This window comes from Thrips palmi, unplaced genomic scaffold (genome assembly GCF_012932325.1).
Source record: "Thrips palmi isolate BJ-2018 unplaced genomic scaffold, TpBJ-2018v1 HiC_scaffold_12, whole genome shotgun sequence".
NCBI lineage: Eukaryota > Metazoa > Arthropoda > Insecta > Thysanoptera > Thripidae > Thrips > Thrips palmi.
Window position 1 is genome coordinate 11,218,636 of NW_023144623.1, and position 17,312 is coordinate 11,235,947.

At 60.9% G+C, this 17,312-nt stretch overlaps 1 protein-coding gene across 2 annotated transcripts in view; it reads right to left on the minus strand.

Annotated features, from left to right (window-relative positions):
* Positions 1-4,205: 4,205 nt before the first annotated feature.
* The window catches only part of LOC117640252 (discoidin domain-containing receptor 2-like), a 126,023-nt gene continuing 112,916 nt past the window's right edge, over positions 4,206-17,312 (minus strand). Inside the window, exons 9-16 of one of the 2 annotated variants that reach the window (XM_034376589.1) lie at positions 16,250-16,457; positions 12,866-12,982; positions 12,309-12,779; positions 11,975-12,141; positions 9,648-9,773; positions 9,446-9,555; positions 7,840-8,142; positions 4,206-6,813 (exon numbers count right to left, since the gene is read on the minus strand). In XM_034376589.1, the coding sequence (XP_034232480.1) occupies positions 6,357-6,813; positions 7,840-8,142; positions 9,446-9,555; positions 9,648-9,773; positions 11,975-12,141; positions 12,309-12,779; positions 12,866-12,982; positions 16,250-16,457 (1,959 nt within the window). In that variant the 3' untranslated portion in view covers positions 4,206-6,356. Of the gene's footprint in view, positions 6,814-7,839; positions 8,143-9,445; positions 9,556-9,647; positions 9,774-11,974; positions 12,142-12,293; positions 12,780-12,865; positions 12,983-16,249; positions 16,458-17,312 lie in introns of both variants that reach the window. The other variant, XM_034376588.1, reaches the window with a different exon arrangement.

Here is a 17,312-nt window from a genome sequence, read left to right on the forward strand (position 1 = left end):
CAACCCGTCAAACGATTTTTCTTTCTTTTCCTTTTCTTTTTTTTTGCGGTGTGTCCGACGATAAAGCCGACCTGATCCGGGGAGGTGTGGCCTACGCACGTACTTTGATAACAATCGAGGCGCCCTCGGTCGGCCCCTTAGGGGACAGGGTCAGCGCGTCGCCCGCCCCGCCCCGCCCCGCCCCGCCCCGCCCCCCCCGCCCCAACCACCAAAATACGCTTCTTATAGAGCGCCGGGGCCTGGTCAGGCCTGGCCGGGCATGGTCAGGGTGACGCGTTCCAATAGGACCCCGCCGCCGGGTGGACGCGGCGCGCCAATCCTCTTGTAGTGCTGTCTCTGTTCCACCCCAGCCGCCATGGCCGCCATGCGGCAAAGCGGTCCTGGTCTCCTTTTCGGCCTAATCCCGCATCAAGTCACGCCAAAGTGTGCCAGCCAGCCAGACAGGCAGGCGGGGCGGGCGGGCAGCCTGCTTGTAGCGCACTAAGCACTTAGGGCGGCTGGCGGCTGGGGTTTTAGCCGGATACGCCGGGCCGCGGCCGCGAGGTACATGTCGATTTTGAATTATGAACCGCACCTGGGGCCGCGCGCGCTAAACGGGGGGCCATTCCGGAACCGTGCTTCGTCTCTCTCGCACCGCCCTGCAGAACGGCGATCCCCGCAAGTGCGAGAGAGAAAGAGCGACAGAACCACATTGCACGGACTGCAATGCAAGCACCTAGAACTTGCAGGGTTTAGGAGCACGGCGCGCGCCGCGTGGCCTATCGGTCGGGCTGCGCAGGTGCCCCAGGTGGAATCTGAACTGTCTGCTATGGGTCGCCTTCAGTTTGACTTCCTTGTCGCGGTATGGACAATGTTATTATCGATCTTCGTTCCTCTTCTTCGTTTTTGGCTGTGCACGGCGCCGCCCGTAATCAAAGCCAGTGCAAGCAGTAGTATTTCTCCGCCGCGCTAATGCCCGGTCGCGGCCGCCCCGCCCCGCCCCGCCCCGCCCCGCCCCGCCCCGCCCGTCACACGAAACCGGCCGGCAGACGGCGCGTCCAAAATGAGCCGTATCGCCTCCCTCCCCCTCCCCCTCCCTCCCCTCTAGCAGACGACGCGGGGGAAAACAAGAAGACGGCGTCGGGGCGGGGCGGGCGGGGGTTGACCCCGGGGCGGAGGCCAGGGCGGTCGCGACAGATGCACCCCATATCCTAATCAGATTTGGAGTGGTACGGCGTGGCGAGGGCCGGCCTGCAGTCTGCGGATTTCAGGAGCAGGGCGGTGGGGCCTCCCCGCCCCCCCCCCTCCCCCACTTCCTGGCGTTGCTTTCCGCCCCATCCCTCATGCAGCCGTCCGATGTGTTTGCCGTTGTCGTCTGCGCTGTTTGAAAAATGTCGCAAAGATTGCGATCGCGGGCGGGGCGCGCGCCAGTTGGAGGCGTTGGCCGCGGGGCTCTGCGTCGCCGTCGACGGCGAGGTCGGTGGCGGCGCGGGGCGGCGGGCCGTCGCGGTGCACTCCGCTGCAGGCGGTGCAGGCCGAGATCTAGTTACGGGCAACGTCTATAGGCCGGCCCAATTAACGGGGAGAAAAGTTGGGGCCGCGGCGCCGGCGGCGACGGGGAAGCAGCCAAGCCCGACAAGTGCATGCCGAAGGCCGAGGGCCGCCCGCCGGCTGGGTACGGAAACCGCCCTTCTGTCTCACTCGCACCCTCGGGGCGTCCCGTCGGAGAGCGAGGGAGACAGAGCGACGCTGCTGCCGCGGCAATCGATCACGCTATCGCTCTTCTTGACTGGCCGCGTGCACGCCGTGTACCCGTCAGCGCGCTGTCGAGGGCGATGTAGTCCCCCGTCGACGCGGTCCCCGCGGTCCCCGGAGGAGCGGCGTTTGCGATGCAGAGCGCAGAGCGCGGCAGAGCGCCCCGCTACGTCCAAAAGCCAACCGAGCTGTGCGCCTGACTTGTGGCGGTAACCATTTGAAACGCCAGCTGAGGGCCGGAAACGGCGGTCCAAACCCTTCTTCAAACCCACTTTTAAAGTTTCAGGACATAGTGATCGTCCTGGTCAGAAATTTACTAACGTTGATGACAATCCTGTGTGCAAGGCAAGGCCACACACCTAGAGCACCTCGGCAGTACTAACTATTCTTTTAACAAATTTGCATATCACAGACGCCTAATTTTTAGACGCAGACCGCGTGAGCCATGGCGTCCACCACCACAAAGTGTGGCAAAGTCACCCGCCCCACATGAAACACACACACACAGTATGAACAACATTTTTTTCCAGCCCCGCGCCGCGGCATGAGAGATTTTAAGTGCTCGGCCGGCGTGTGCGTGCGGGGTGGGGGTGGGGCGGGGTGGGGCGGGACGCGGCGGGCGGTGGGGTGGCTGGCGGCCGCAGGTGCAGCAGGGGTGCGATAAATCTCCATCACAAGTTAAGGGGGCGGGGCGGGGTAGAGGGCCTCGGCCTCCTCGGCGGGCTGCGCGCTGCGCGGGCTGACAGGTTGCAGTGCGGTGCCCCGGCGCACGGCGACGTCTACTTCGCGGAGCGCGTCCGAAACAGCCAAACGGGCGCGCAGTGCCGCCGCGGCGCACGGCCCGGCGGACTGACTGTCGGTGTTTCGGACGCATCGAGGGTGCCGCCGCTGCCGTCGCTGCGATGGGAGGTAATCGCCTGCTTTTTCTTGGGGGAAGCTGGCGGGGCAAGCGGGGCAAGGCAGCGGAGCGCAGCGGAGAATGAGGGAGGGATGAAAAACGCGAATATATTCCAAGATTTACCTTCCCTTGTATTGCCGCGAGATTGAATGGCGCGGCGGGGCGGGGCGGGGCGGGGCGATCCAGAAGGGCCTTTTTAATCTCACTACTATCAGCGGTAATCGACCAGAGGGACAGCCAGCCGAGGGGAGCGTGCACAAAGGGAAGCGGCTTGTAAGGCGTGTGTTCGGAGACGTTTTAAACTGATTTGTAAAGAAAGCCTGAAAAAATTCCGATGCAAATGCAAGCTCGCGGTCGCGGTGCCTCTGCAGAGGCACGAAATTATTTTGAGTCCTACGTCCTCCCCCGAGCAGCCCATAGAGAAAATTGTGAACGAACAGAAGTGGGGCGCACCGGTTCCTCCCAGATTCAGAGACCGTCACCTCAACGCTCTCCGCCTGAACGTGCACCTTCCTCGCGGAGCTCGCAGACCGCAATGCACCCTCCCCACGGACCTCCAGCGGGACGCGTCTTAATCTGCGCACTTCACTCCGTAATTCTCCGAGGTCCCGCTCCACTTCGCCCCACTTCGCCCCACTGCCACCACTTGGACGTGGGGCTCCCTCAAATCGGTTTCCACTTCGATGGCGCTTGCTCTGTCTCTCTCCGCCACACACGCGCCCCGCCCTTTCATCCGTCGTCCGCCGTCGTCTGTCTCCTTTCAGTTTTTTCGCCGCCCCGTTCCGGTCGCTCTTTTCTTTTTTTTCCCGCACACGACCTGCCGACGACGCCATCATCTTAATCGTCATCATTGCTGGCAGCCCCTGCCCCGCTCCGCCTGCTTGGCGAGGGGCTTTTCATCCCGAGGTGAGGGAGTGCCTCCTCAGCCCGGCCTTCGATTAGCTTCGATGAAACGCGCCTTCTTCTTCTTATTTTTCGCGCGTTTCTCCTTTTTCGATATGTCCAGGGCGAGAGCAACAGGGTCCTCTCCCGGTGGTTGCCCCCCCCCCCCTTTTCCTTGCAGGTCCCCGGGGCCCGCCCCCTCCCCTTTCACTCCCCAGCTGTCACTGCGTGAGCCTCGGCGTGAGCCCGAACGGGGGAATTCCTCCACCGATGGGGATTAGGAGAGGAAGCGGGGCGGGCAGGCGGGCGTCCTCGGCGACCTCGGCGTCCTCTGGGGCAGTGGCGGTGCCAGCCCGCCTGCCGCCCCCGGCGCTTTTAAATGACACTCTCTGGATTTCCGCGTGTCCGGGCCGCCTGCCCGGCCGGCCCGGCCGGCTTGACCCCGGTCCCCTTTCGCCTTCCTCGCCCTTATTTTTCCCTTTCACGTCCGCCGGCCCGCCCTTTCCCTTGGCAGGGAATGCCCGTCATCTTACGTGCCGTGGCAGCGCCGGCGTGGTCGTCGTCCCTTAATCGAAGTCTGTAGCTCGGGGAGGGGGTGGGGTGGGGCCGAAACGGGCCTCCAGTCCGTCCGCCGGCCGTCGTGTTTTTGAGATATGGGGCGGGTCCAGTGAGAAGGCAGTTTCTTTCACTTCTTTCTAGAGCTCTTTATTTCAATCGTAATGATACATGGCCATTCTACATCCAATTTTATGTACACATCGTACGGGCGTTCACACGGGGCGTTTCCAGAATAGCCCCAACAAATGACCCACCCAATGATATGCGTTTGATTGTGCAATATTTTCTTGTTGACAAGTATTAAAAATTCGACATTGGTATACAGGCAATTTACGGTTAACAATTGTCATCATTATTATGCAAAATAAAGGATTGATCATCATGTCTGCTGGATAGCAGACCACACAGACTTCGAAATTAAAGTCCTGCACATATTCAGAAGAAAAATCAGAATATTAAAAAGTTTATCAAGATGTTTAGGCACCATTCCTTGAAACATGGTTTAGAGAATTATACATTTGAAAGTCTTTAAACAGGCAGTGGCAGTCCACTTGAGAGAATTGAAACATACCGTGAGATTAGTGCACTTCTAATGCATTTGTGAAAAAGACTTCACATGGAACATTTTGTATGTGCCTTATCATAGTTGTTGATGCTTAGAAAAAAAAAATCCAAATCTAATGTATTAAGGAAGATGCATTGGTGCCAAGGTGTTTGAAACACTGTTGGAAAGAGGTTTACTACTCTCAATTTCTCAGTGCAGTTGAAAGTGTCTGTGCTGATGAGTAAAGCGACCTAGAACACGGCATGTTTATGAATAACCAAGTCCGTTTATACTTATAAATAACAAAGCGGCTGTTAAGAGCCGTTGATGCACCTAGAAAGTATCCTACACACATCATCATGTGTCGATTAAAAAAAAAGATAACTTTAATCACAGCGTAAAGGTCTTTTCACATTATACTACGTGACTAGGTTAGAGCAAAGTGCCTAAAGTAGCTAGACTGTACACTGAGTACAAAGTCAGAGGCAAGCCTCTTAATTAATCCATAGGCATATGCTCATTGTTTCACTTAATATTTATGAACCCCCAGTGAATAAAAATGTACATACATCTCTGTATAGGCTCTTGGAAACCATCTGATAAATAAACATAAATATGAAGCTTACTATAAAAATATCACAAGCTACTTCAAGAGCTCCTTTACATAAAAGACAGATTTCAATTTGACATGAACAAACAAAAAGTGACACGATAGTTACATACATTTACAAACAAGCATTCAAGTCGTAAACAAAAATGTTTTGAAATATTTTTTTATGCATGTAGCACCATTTAGCTTGTAAGAAGGTATAGTCAAAGGGTAGTCAGTCTGAAGCATTAATTTAAAATACCCGGAAAAGTTTGATTTCTTATTTTTATTTTTTTAATGGTGACTTTGGTTGGATGCCATTAATATGGTCCCAAGGGAAAAATACTGGTAAAATAATTTAATACTCTCCTAGGGTTCAACATGCCAAGGAAAGCATAGATTCAATTCCAAGTAGATGTAATTGAATTATTTTTTTATGGTGAAAATGAACCATCAAGCACCTACACAAGAATAGTCAAAAAAGGGTAGAAGAGAATCAGTGCTTTACAATTCAAGTCTGCTTGTGCTGAGAAGAGAGATATCCATTCGTGAGACAGGGTCATTATACAGCAGTCTGAAATTCAAGTCAGGTAAAAGAGCTATCATAACACACGACGAACAATAACTTATTACAACAATAATATGTACAAAACGTCTCTAACTACAAGGAGGCAACATGACACCAAATAGATACAAAATGAAAGTACGCGAACACATTTGCTCTGATAAAACTTGACTCTACATATGACACATCTATACAACTCCATCAACAAATGGTAGACAAAGCTATGCAACAGAGGAACTTGCAGTTCAGACAGCGACAGTCTTCAGTCGTTGAGCTATCTACAGGTCCAAGCACAGGGATATGATACACGTATAGCAGTATTATTTTCCATTACTTTCTTGGTCGAGACCGGCCGGGGCCGCGGTGGCCCCACCACGGTTGATTGTCACAGTTGGCTGCCAGGCCACGGCGGGGCCAGGCTCTAGCAGTCCGTCGCTGGCGGCAGGGACCCGGTCCTCTTGCCGCGCAGGCTGGCCAGGAAGCCGGCGTCGTGGATCTGGTAGCGCGACGCGCCGCCCGGCACCAGGAACCTGGCCGAGCACGAGGACGTCCTGGAGTGGCGCACCGTGGCGAGGCGCTGCGGCCGTCACGTCAGCACCGGCGCGTACCCCAGGTTCTTCCTCTGGAGGAAGAGGTGGATCTCGCGGAACGAGGGCCGCTCCGCCTCGCCGCGCCGCCAGCACTCGCACATCAGGTCGAACACGTCGCGCGCCCCGGCGGGCAGCGGCGGCATGCACAGCGGCTCGAACAGCTGCGGGTCCTCGCCGGGCCGCAGGTGCGACAGGTTGTCAACCACGCCCGGGTTGTCCAGCTCCGGGTACGGCGCCGCCGAGCAGTAGTGCAGCATCTCCCAGAGCGTCACGGCGAACGCCCACACGTCGCTCTTCGTCGTGTACTTGCCCAGGAAGACGGACTCCCAGGCCATCCACCGCACCGGCAGCTGCACGCTCTCGCCGAACGTGTAGTAGTCGGCGGCGTACAGTTCGTTGTCGGTGCCGAAGTCGGAGATCTTGATCTCGAAGTTGTCGCCCACCAGGCAGTTCCTGGAACAACGAAACGCAGGGTGTCAGCGTGGTGCTGGCGGGGCTGGGCCGCGCGGGGCGGCGTCCCGGCCGTCCCGGGTGCCGCCGAGGCCCTGGAGGCCCTGGCGATCAATGGCCGGCACAACAGGCCGTCGCCATGGAGACGTGCGTGCGGGTCGCGGCGCGCTCGCCCTGCTCGGCGTGCTCGGCGCGGGGGCCGCGCCGCGCCCCTTTCGCTTTGCTTGCACGAGCCCCGCTGGGGGCACGGCCGGCTCGGCCGGCAGGCAGGGCGTCAGCGCGGCTGTCAACAAGGAGCCGACGGGGCGACTCGCCGACTGGGCCGTTCGTGTCAACGCATCGGCCACTGCACGGCGCCAGACGCGACAACGCAAATCCCCAAAGGAGGCTCTTTCATCCCCAAGGCGAGCAGTAGCCTTTTCGCCGCGCGTGTATTGACGCAATCACCACTCAGTCAGCCTCCAAAGAAAAAGAATTTTTCAAAAGGAGAAAAAAAGATTGGAGGGCGCCGGTATTCGATCCGAGGGCCATCATCTTCCCCTCGTCAAATTGGGGGTTGAGGTGACGGTGGTGCACTTCCCTTCCCTCCGTATCAGGGGCGATTACTTCGGTAATGAGCCCCGGGTGGGGGGGGGGGGCTCCCTGCTTTTACCTCCCGCAGCAGCGAGTCGGAGGGAAAAAGAGGTTATGTGTGATTACCTGTCAGACGCAAAAGCCCGGCGCCATCGGACGGCATTCCGCCCCTTATTAATTTTAATAATTTCAGAGGGAATATAATGATACATCGGGCCGATGAGTCCCGGCCGCCGAGAGCGCCGCGCCGCCGAATATCGGCGCGTTCATCATGAAAGCAAAAGCGCGGCGAGGACCTTTGATGGGGAATCCAATTCGCGAGCCGAGAGCCGAAAGCCGAAATCGGATAGTAATTTCCAGTGCCGGCGGGGCGCCCAGCCCGGGCCGCCGCATGTAAACACGCACGACCTTTTTCCCCATTGGTTCTGGCGGAAATAAGAAGGAAAAGGAACTCACCTCGCCGCCAGGTCGCGGTGCACGAAGTTGAGCGTCTCCAGGTAGCGCATGCCGGAGGCGATCTGCGACGCCATGTAGAGCAGCGTGTTGAAGCTGACGACCTGGTCGTCCTCCAGGTGGTGCTCCATGCCCAGGTGGTCCAGGTGGGGCGCGCGCTCGCGCAGGAAGCGGTGCAGGTCGCCGTTGGGCAGGTACTCGAGCGCCACGCACAGCGGCTCGCCGCGCGAGCACATGCCCAGCACGCGCGCCAGGCGGGGGTCCTCCAGGGCGGACAGCAGCCGCACGTCCTTGTGGAAGTCCATCCTGCGAACAGAGCGAGGTCCCCGTCAGCCACTTGGACACCTCAACTGAACGGACTGCCCGCCGTCGAGGACAGCCCCCGGGGGGGCTCGCGTCCCGGCCGGCGATCGACGGCGACCTCCCCGTCGGGGAGTCCTGGAGGGGGTTTCACGAGGCGGCAACAATCACGGTGAGAAATACGCTGATGGCGGCAGGGCCCGGTCGGGACCTCCAGGGACTCCGGCGGGAAAGGGCGGCCGGCCTTCCAGGGCCTTCCAGGGCGTTCCAGGGCTTCCAGGGCCCCGCCTCGCAGGGCGGAGGCACGGCGGGGCCTCCTAGGGCCGTCTAGGGCGCCCCCTTGGCTCCCAGGCAGTCGGCTCCAGCCACTATTGATCTTTGTAATTTCGGCGAGGCGACGCTGCCGGCCTTCGCCGGGGCCGCCGGGGCGGACGCAATGGGCCGAGAGGCCGAGCCGAGCGCACGGCTAAGGATTGGTGATAATTTCACGGGGAGCGGGGAACGGGGAACGGGGAGCGTTTGCGCCGCGCCAGGTAGAAACGGGTGTCCCCGCCAACGGCTGGTAGTACCCGTGTTACTCGACTTCGGACAGTTGCGATATTTCGTTTCCCTTCCACTTCCAGTCGCCAGGGTGTCTCTCTCACTGCCCTACGGGACGCCCCAGCAGTGCGAGAGAGACGGCGAGGGCCTCTTGGAATCAGGCGACCGACACCCGCGCGAGACCGGCCGGACAAACAAGTGTGCGCCTTTTCGCTTCGACGGCAAGGGTCCCCCAAAAAAGGAGAGAGGAGCGATGGCCAGAGGCTCGGCCAGAGGCTCAGCCAGAGGTGCGGAAAAAGTGGAACAAGAACTGAGAAGCCCAATTAATGTTGGCTTCTGTTTGCTGACGCCGGCAGGACCGGGCCGGACCGGGCCGGACGACACACGGGAAGGAGAGAGACGCACGCCGAGTCATCACTCCGAGGAGGTGAGAGGGAGCGAGAGCGACGAGAGAGGGCGGCGGACACCCCTTTGTCCAGAGCGACAAAAAATCACGTCCAAGAAAAACAATCTAATAATAAGGAGGGCAAACTATGGAGGGAAAAGACAGCGGGAGCAGCAACAGCATCCAGGCGAGAGTTTTATCTGCAAACAGCCAGAGGCGCGGGGCGGGCGGGGCGGGCGGCGAGAATCCCCTTTCCCAGAAGAGAGCGGCGAAAGGGTTGTAAAAGGCACGACTTGGCAGATTTACACCCGCAGCAGCAGCAGTCGGAGTGATTCGCAGAGATACCCCAAAGGAGGGGAGGGTGTCTCTCAGCACGGTACTCACTTCTCCTTCTCGCCGGCGCCCTGGTTCAGGAACTTGACGGCCACCAGGCGCTTGCCCACGGACACCGTCGTGCCGTACTCCGGGATGCCGTCGGCCTCAGCCACGTACAGCTGCAAATGGACAAAAACAATTTTGTTATTTTCCCCTTGATTTTTTTTAAAAATAAAGAATGTTTATTTTGTTACGGTGGCAGGGTACTCACCGTTCCGAAGGCACCGTCGCCAAGCCTGGCCAGCAGCTTGAGTCGGTGCTGCGGGAACTCGGGCACGGCGGTCTGCAGGCGCCGCTTGAGGGAGCGCAGCACGTCCTGCTGGTGGTGGGCGGGCGACTGCGGACAGAGAGGCACAGCTTCAGGAACACGGCCTCGGTGGCGGCGGTGGCGCGGCGTAGGCGCGGCGCAGCCAATCGACAAGGCCGTGCGCTTTGTGTGCGCACTGCGCGCCAAAGTTCCACTGTTTATTCATTCGGCCCCGCGGTGCCCCGCGCTGGGCCGGGCGATGAAAATGGACGGAAATATGCACACACAGCCCCATTGTGCTCGCTATGCCGTTCTGCCCTCTTTGTTCTCCCGGAATTTTTAATTAAAGGTCCGTATGGCTGGCTGGAAGGGTCGAGCGGGCGAGCGAGCGGGAGAGAGAGCCCTTCATACCTTCCCACGCACCTCTCCCCCTCCCGCTCATTTGGCTCGCCTGGATCCGTCCCTTAATGTCCGGGATTCCATCACCATCAAGAGCATCTCTCTCTCTCTGCGGAACACAAAGGCGGTGCACGTGCGAATAAGTGCGGCGGGATTGACGTGTCAAGAGGGCGGTATTGGCAGTCCGGCCGTTAACCGCAGCGCGACCCTTTTGTCATTGAGATGGCGGGGCGGCCAAAAGGAGCGCCCCGTTTTGACTTGTTGTTCACTTCGCGGCTCCTGGCTGTGCGGCGCTCTGCGGTCTGAGGCCTTCCAGGCTTGCAGGCGCCACACCCCGCACCGCGCCATCCGCCATTTCAAAGCGACGCGATCCCTTTAAATTAATGGCGCCTTGGCCGCGGCGACGCGTCACGGCCCGGCCGGCCCCGCCGGCCCCGCCAGACCCGCAAACAGGCTTTTGTCGTCTAAATTAAATTTTGAGCCATCGCCGGCAAAGGGAAAGGGAAGGGAAAGGAAAGGACACACTTCGCGGCCAAATTTTATTCATAAAGCCCGCGCCCGGGCCGCGATACGTCATCATTAGCCCGACGGCCGGCCGGGCCGCCTCTCTCTCTCTCTCTGGCACCCCAGCGGAACGCGCAGCGAGTGCGACGGAGACAGACGAGCCGGCCGGCCGGCGGCGGCACATTTGAATTGATTGTGTGCGCGGCCAGGTCCGCCAGGACCGAGCCAGGACCCCCGGCGGGGCCGCGGGGAGGCGAAGTGTCAGCGGGGCACTCGGGCGGTGGCGTGACAGCGTGCCAAAGACCTCCACAGCGGGCGACCGAATATGAAAAGCTAGGTTCTAGGTCCGGTCGATGGTGCACGTTGCACACTGACGCCCCCGACGGCCAGCAGGCCGTTTACCGGCACGCCCGGCCCGGCCGGCAGTGGCGGCAGCCGGCCCATTATCAGGGAATTCCTCGGCGAGACACAGTCGCAGGCGTGGCGCGGCACCACCGCCCTCTTATTCCGCGGATGGTTATGGCGGCCGTTCCCTCCCATTACCTCCCCCCCTCTCTTTCCTCCCCGTGGGCGACCTAGCGTGCCGAATCACGCGCCGGAATCACGCCGGCCCGGGAAAAGCGCCCCGCGGGCCGAACAACCTCTCTCTCTCGCACCCCAGGGCCGGCCGGCAAGGGTGCGAGAGAGAGAGGCAGAGCCACTGCGCTCGGCACCGCCAAGCTGCAGGCGCCGCCGCTTTTTTAATCCGGCCGATTCGGCGGCACCACGGCGAGGGCGTGGGTCCGAGGGGCGCGGCGAGGCAGGCGACGTCGGCAGGCCGGACTACGGACACGTGCGCCGCCGCGTTTGTTTCAATCACCCGCCGTGCAGTGCAGGAGCAGCGCCACCCTCGCGTATTCTTCTTGCTTAGCGCAGCCAGCCTCGGCGATCATCCATCGGCACGCCGGCGCCGGGAGCGGAGAGGGAGAGAGAGAGGCACGAGCTACTTGGCCGCCAGCGCGCCGTGCCCCTTCCGTGCTGGAAATCAGTTCCATTCCGGGGCGTTCCGGGGCGAGGAAGTGCCCCGCCGTCCCCTCCCCCTCTCCATGTCACACGCCCTCCCCCGCCCCTCCTTGGAGCAGCCTTCGCCAGCTCGTTAACCTACTAATTAATTTATTGGTGGCCACAATCACCGCCCCGCCATGCATCATAGTGCCCTTTATGGCGGCCTCCGGGGCCTCCCCGTCGTCGCCGAGCCGCCGTGCCGCGCCAGGCGACAAAGCGTGCCGCATCGATCAACGCACACTCGCATGGCGTAGTGGTTAGCGCGACGAGCTCGCGTTGCAAAGGTTGGCGGTTCAACACCCCCGGATGACTAATTTTTTTTTGGCGCCGTCGTTGGTACTCACCGTTCTGCTCTTGGCGTCGTCCGACCGCGACCCGTTGCAGGAGGAGGACTTGGAGAACAAACTCCCCTTGTCCGAGGCGCGCGACGACGGCAGGGGCAGCGCGGCCTCGGGGCTGAGCAGCGGGATGCCGCCGCCCGACTCGGGCACGGCGTAGTCGTACGTGGTGTCTGCGGGGCCACGAGGACAAGCATTAGAACGCGACGCCGAGTTCCACTACACCAGAAACGAGAGCGGTGCCAGTTCTACAGTTTGCGTGCACACGGTGACGGAACAAGAAGCGGCACCTGCCTCGCGGAAAAAAGAAAGATTTTGTTTTCACCGTTGTTCTCCTCACCGGAAGGTGTGGTGGCGGACTTGCTGAGCTGGTCGCCGAGCTCCATGACCACGGTGGAGTAGGAGTAGTACGGCGCGTACTTGAGGGCCTGGTAGGGCTCCTGGTAGTCGTCCAGCTTGCCCTCCAGCAGGTGGTCCATGTCGCCGCCGAGGCTGGGTCCGTTGGCTGGCGGCGCGCCGTGCACGTGGCCGTAGCCGTCCACCAGGCCGGCGCCCACCTCGCGGACACCGTACGCGCCGCCTAGGGTGCCCAGGGTGCCCGCCGACGAGCCGCCGCCCTTCTCCGAGGCGCTGAGCGCGGCGTGCGACGTGGGCAGGGCGCTCTTGGAGTTGAGCGGCGACGCGAAGCACTTGCGCTTGCGGTGGCGCGACACGATGACGAAGATGACGGCCGCCAGCAGCAGGATCACGGCAATGAGCACGCCCATGATGACCGCCATGTACGTCGAGTCGTCCTCCTCGGCCGACGGCACTGCGAAAAAACAAAATAACCAACCAGTCAGTCAGTTCCTACTGAGGGCGTGGGTTCCACTCGAAGGGTGCCGCCAGGCTGCTCACCGGGTGTCTTGGTCTGCTGCCGCGTGTGGTCCTTGTCCTTCTCCACGTAGACGTCACTCTGCACGGGGGTGTCGCCCGTCTCGGCCGGCTCCGTCGTGAAGTTGCCGTGCGCCACCGCTGCGACAAACAAGGCAAACCGAATCGTTACACATTGCAGGCAGTGCACCGTCGGCACCGTCCGAATCGAAGCCCGTGTCCCCGCCGCCCACATCCGGTGTGGCCAGGCAGGCAGCCAACCGCAGGAGGCCTTCCCTTAACCGATCCGAAGCTTGCCGGAAACGGCGGCACTGGAGGGACAGGGACACGGCACATGGGTCCGGAGTCATTGGCTCGGCCGGCCGGGCTGCCCCGGGCTGAGCAGACTAACCGGATGGCGGGCTGGTGGCGCGCCCTGGCGGCGTAATCGCGTTAGCCACACGCCAGTTAGCGTTCCCGCATATATAACCCCCGCAACCGCAGAGCCGCGGCGCAGCGCAGCGCCCCCACGACTACACTGCCACAACAAAGCGCAGAGCGTCGGGGCGGCGAGCGCCCGACGAGCCCCGGGTAGGCACCCCGCCGCACGGCCGCGTTCGACGGGCGGGCCGCGCCGCCCGGCCGGCCGGTCAGTCCAGACAGTCCAGCCGTGCACGCCACTTTTATCATTCCAGACGGGGACACAAACAGACCGCACGGACCGCCCTGTCTCTCTCGCACCCGCACGGTGCTCCCCACGAGTGCGAGCGAGACAGGGCGCTCCTGATTGGTCGATGCGCGGCGGGGCGCCCCCTCCCTCCCCGTTCCGGCGCAGTGCGCCGCTAATCATAGTTTGGACGAATATTTGCACCGCCTCGTTAGAGAGGCACAACAACTTGGGCTGCCGCGGCGACGCTGTCTCCGGCATTACAATGTCAAATAGGATTAGCCGCGGGGAGGCAGGGAGGGGAGGGCCACGTAAAACAAACTTCGTTATGTGACGACTGCCGGTCGCCACTGAGTGAGGTTCGCGTGGAGATTGGAGATGAATGAAATGATGGAGTTTGTGGAGCGGCAGGAGGAGAGGGATAGGAGGGGAGGGGAGGGGGGGCGCTGCCGACGCCAAGAAGAAGAGCAGAACGCTGCTCAAACGTCGCCGACACACGAAAAGTCACGCAGCGCGGACGAAATGACTAAGAAGTTGGAAAGAAACAAGAAACACTGCGGCAGGGGGAGCGACAGCGAGAGAGAGAGAGAGAGAGAGAGAGAGAGAGAGAGAGAGAGAGAGAGAGAGAGAGAGAGAGCGCTGCGCGGAGACGGGATAATACCAATGGAACGCCAACAGCGGTTTGGTCCCGAAACAATGTCCCCTTCGTCTCTGTCGCACTCGTGGGGCGTCCCGAGCGGGTGCGAGAGAGACAGAGCGACGAGTTTAGGATCAAGCTTGCTGGCATCGCTTGGCCAAGGCGGGGAGAGCGAGTACCGACAGACAGACGGGGCGGGGCGGGGCGGGCGGGGCGCCGCATGGGAGAGGGTCCCCAACAGATGTATGTAATGCTCCCAGACAGAAAGGGCGGCATGGCGGGCAGCGCGGCGGGGGAGTGGCTCTCCCCCACTAAAGAAATCTCTTTATAAGACTCGTCCACGCCAAGACGTCCGTACGGAAAGAGAGGAGTAACAGAGACGCGTGCGCAGCGCGCGAGCACTGCCAGAATCACGACTTTTTGTTCGCCTTCTTTTGTTCCTTGTTTTTCACAAAGTCCCGCGGCGGGATGCTTTTACCCCGATGGAGCGGGGCAGCCTGCTCGCACCTTCTCGCGCCGACACCTTGAGGGCCCCGGCCTCGGCCCTTTGCGCGGGGCTCCTGCCGTGGGAGTGGACGAGGGACGCCGTGCGGAGGAAGGCGCGGTCCCCAGGGACGCGCGCCGTACAGGGGACACACGAGGACAGCGTCCAGAAGAGGACATTGAAACGCAGTTATGACCGTACTATCCGCCCTAGAAACACCGACCCCACCCCCGGCAGCCAGCAGCGAGCCAACCCCAATGACAAATTGAAACTTTTGGTCACGCGCATAGTCACCCCTGCGAGGGTCGACGGCCTGGGGCAGGCCTGGGGCAGGCCTGGGGCGGGGCCGCGAGGGGCGTGCGCCTCAACAGTGGCGTGACAACCTGCCGCGTCACGGGACGCGTCACGGACTCGTCACGAACTCGTCACGAGCGTGCCACCTCCCCGTTCCCAGGCGCCCCGACCCGTCCCGTCGCGTCCCCGTCCGCCCGCACACAAGTTGTCGGCTTGCGAGGCGGTGGTGCGTTCCGCGGGGCCCTGCCGCCCTGCGCTCCGTGACCAGGGGGCCCGGGCCGCGCCGGGCCGCGCCGGGCCGTCGGGTCGCGGCCCGCAGTAAGCGGCTTGTAGGCGACTTAGGCCCTTTAGGCCAGCGGCCAGGGCGCTGTGTGTGCGCGTGTGTCGTGCCACCTGCCCAAACACGCGCGTGCGAAGCGCCACCGGGCGTCGAGGGCGACCAACCTCTACATTCATAACCACGTTCAATAGCTCCGTTCGCTCGAGTGAATACACTGTAGTCGGCGCTCGCACACAGCCCTAGTCATCACGTTGAGCGGATTTTCCGCGTGTGTGGCGCCTCGGCGTGGCCGGCCCGCTGCCAGCACGCACGCCGCACCTCGACGGGGGCCTCCGCGACGGCGACCACCGCATTACGGCCGACAACAACTAGTTCGAGAAGGTGGTGGCGAGAGGCGGCGACGCTGGCCCGGGGCCAAACACTCTGCTCCGACTAGCTCCTTAGCGCGTTGGGGCGGGGCGGGGCGGGGCGGGGCGGGGGTGGCGGCACACAGTGCACGCCTAATCGCATGTCTACCACGACAACAACAACGCGAAAACGGTGCGGCCGAAGGGGCTGAAGGGGCCGAAGGGAAGGGGGCGACTTGAAATTCAAATTCCCGCCACAAAGTTTCGCCGAAGGTTTAGTTATAGACTGCACGCACAGGGCTTAGCGGCGCCGCACCAGTCCCATCCCCGGATAATTAGGCTCTGTACATCTGCAAATGTCGCCCCAATGAATTGCTAATTACTCATCTAAATGCAGCGGCCAACCACTGCCGCGCGCAGCCAGCCAGACAGACGGCGGTCCGAAAAACAAAAGGAAATCGAATCAGCCGGCAGCAACAACAACAAGGCGGTGCTGCTAACGTTTGCTTCCGCCAATTAACGGTCCGGTCTTGTTCACGCGGCCAGACAAACACGTCGCCGAGTGAGCAATCAGCTTCCAGCACACCGTGGGGCCGAGGGGGCGGTGGTGGAGCCATCGGCCGGCCGGGTGGGGGCGAAAATAAAATACGGCCAAAGCGGCACAAAGCACAAAAAAAAATAAAAAAAATGACGGGTATTAGAACCCGGGCCGGAACTTACATGAGTCGAAGGAGATCTCCGAGACGAGCATCCACTTGGCGGCGAAGTGCAGGCGCAGCTTGACGAAGCGGCCCACGCGGTGGTGCAGCTTGATGGACACGTTGCGCGAGCTCTCGAAGATGCGGTCCTCCAGCGTGGTGTACGTGATGGGCTGCCCGTTGAAGTGGCGCCCGCCCACGCTGAACAGCACCTGCGCCTCGGCGAACACCTGCGCAGACCAAGTCGTCAGTCAGCTCGCAACCGTGTGGGCGTGGGTTCAACGCCACCCCGGGGCCAGATTTTTTCCCCCCGAGCGGTGATCGCGTGCGCGGGGGAGGACCGCGGTCCTAGCTGGTGGACCACACACACACACACACACAGACACAGACAAACAGACAGACAGACACACACACACACACACACACACACACACACACGAACGGCACCTGCCACTGCACCTGCCGCAGCTGGCGACCACCGCGAGCGCGAGGCGGCGGCCGCACGCGGGTCGCACACAGAATGTGGAATGAGTCCGGACTGCGTGGCGTTGCGTCGCGTCCCCCCGCGTGCCAGCATTGTGGGGCCAGAGAATACAACATGCAGCGCGACAAGGTAAAGTGCATTCTCGATGAGGGCGGCGCGCGAGGGGGTAACCACTCGCGTAATACCCTGTACACAAAAACCGTGTATTACGCGTAATACACGTGATCGTAATACATTTTGTGGGTCAAATGTGCCAAATTTTGGCATTTTAGGGCCGTAATACACGTGTAATACACCCGTAATACAGCGTAATACCGAGTAGTCTGTACACGATTTCTTGAAGTGTTTACCCCCTCGGCGGCGCGGCAGGCGCGGCACGCCATCAAGGAGGCGGCCCGTTGGACCGCTCGCCGGCCGCACGACAACAAATAGAACAAGGACACCAAATTCAACGAAAAAAAAAAAAAAAATTACCCCGCCGGGACTTGAACCCGCGAACCTGAAAGTAGAGTGTCGCGAGTGACGGCTGAGCAATCACGACCGTGCTTCCCGATGCGCTACGCGTGGCTGTCGCGTGGCGCGGACGCAACACGTCCCGACG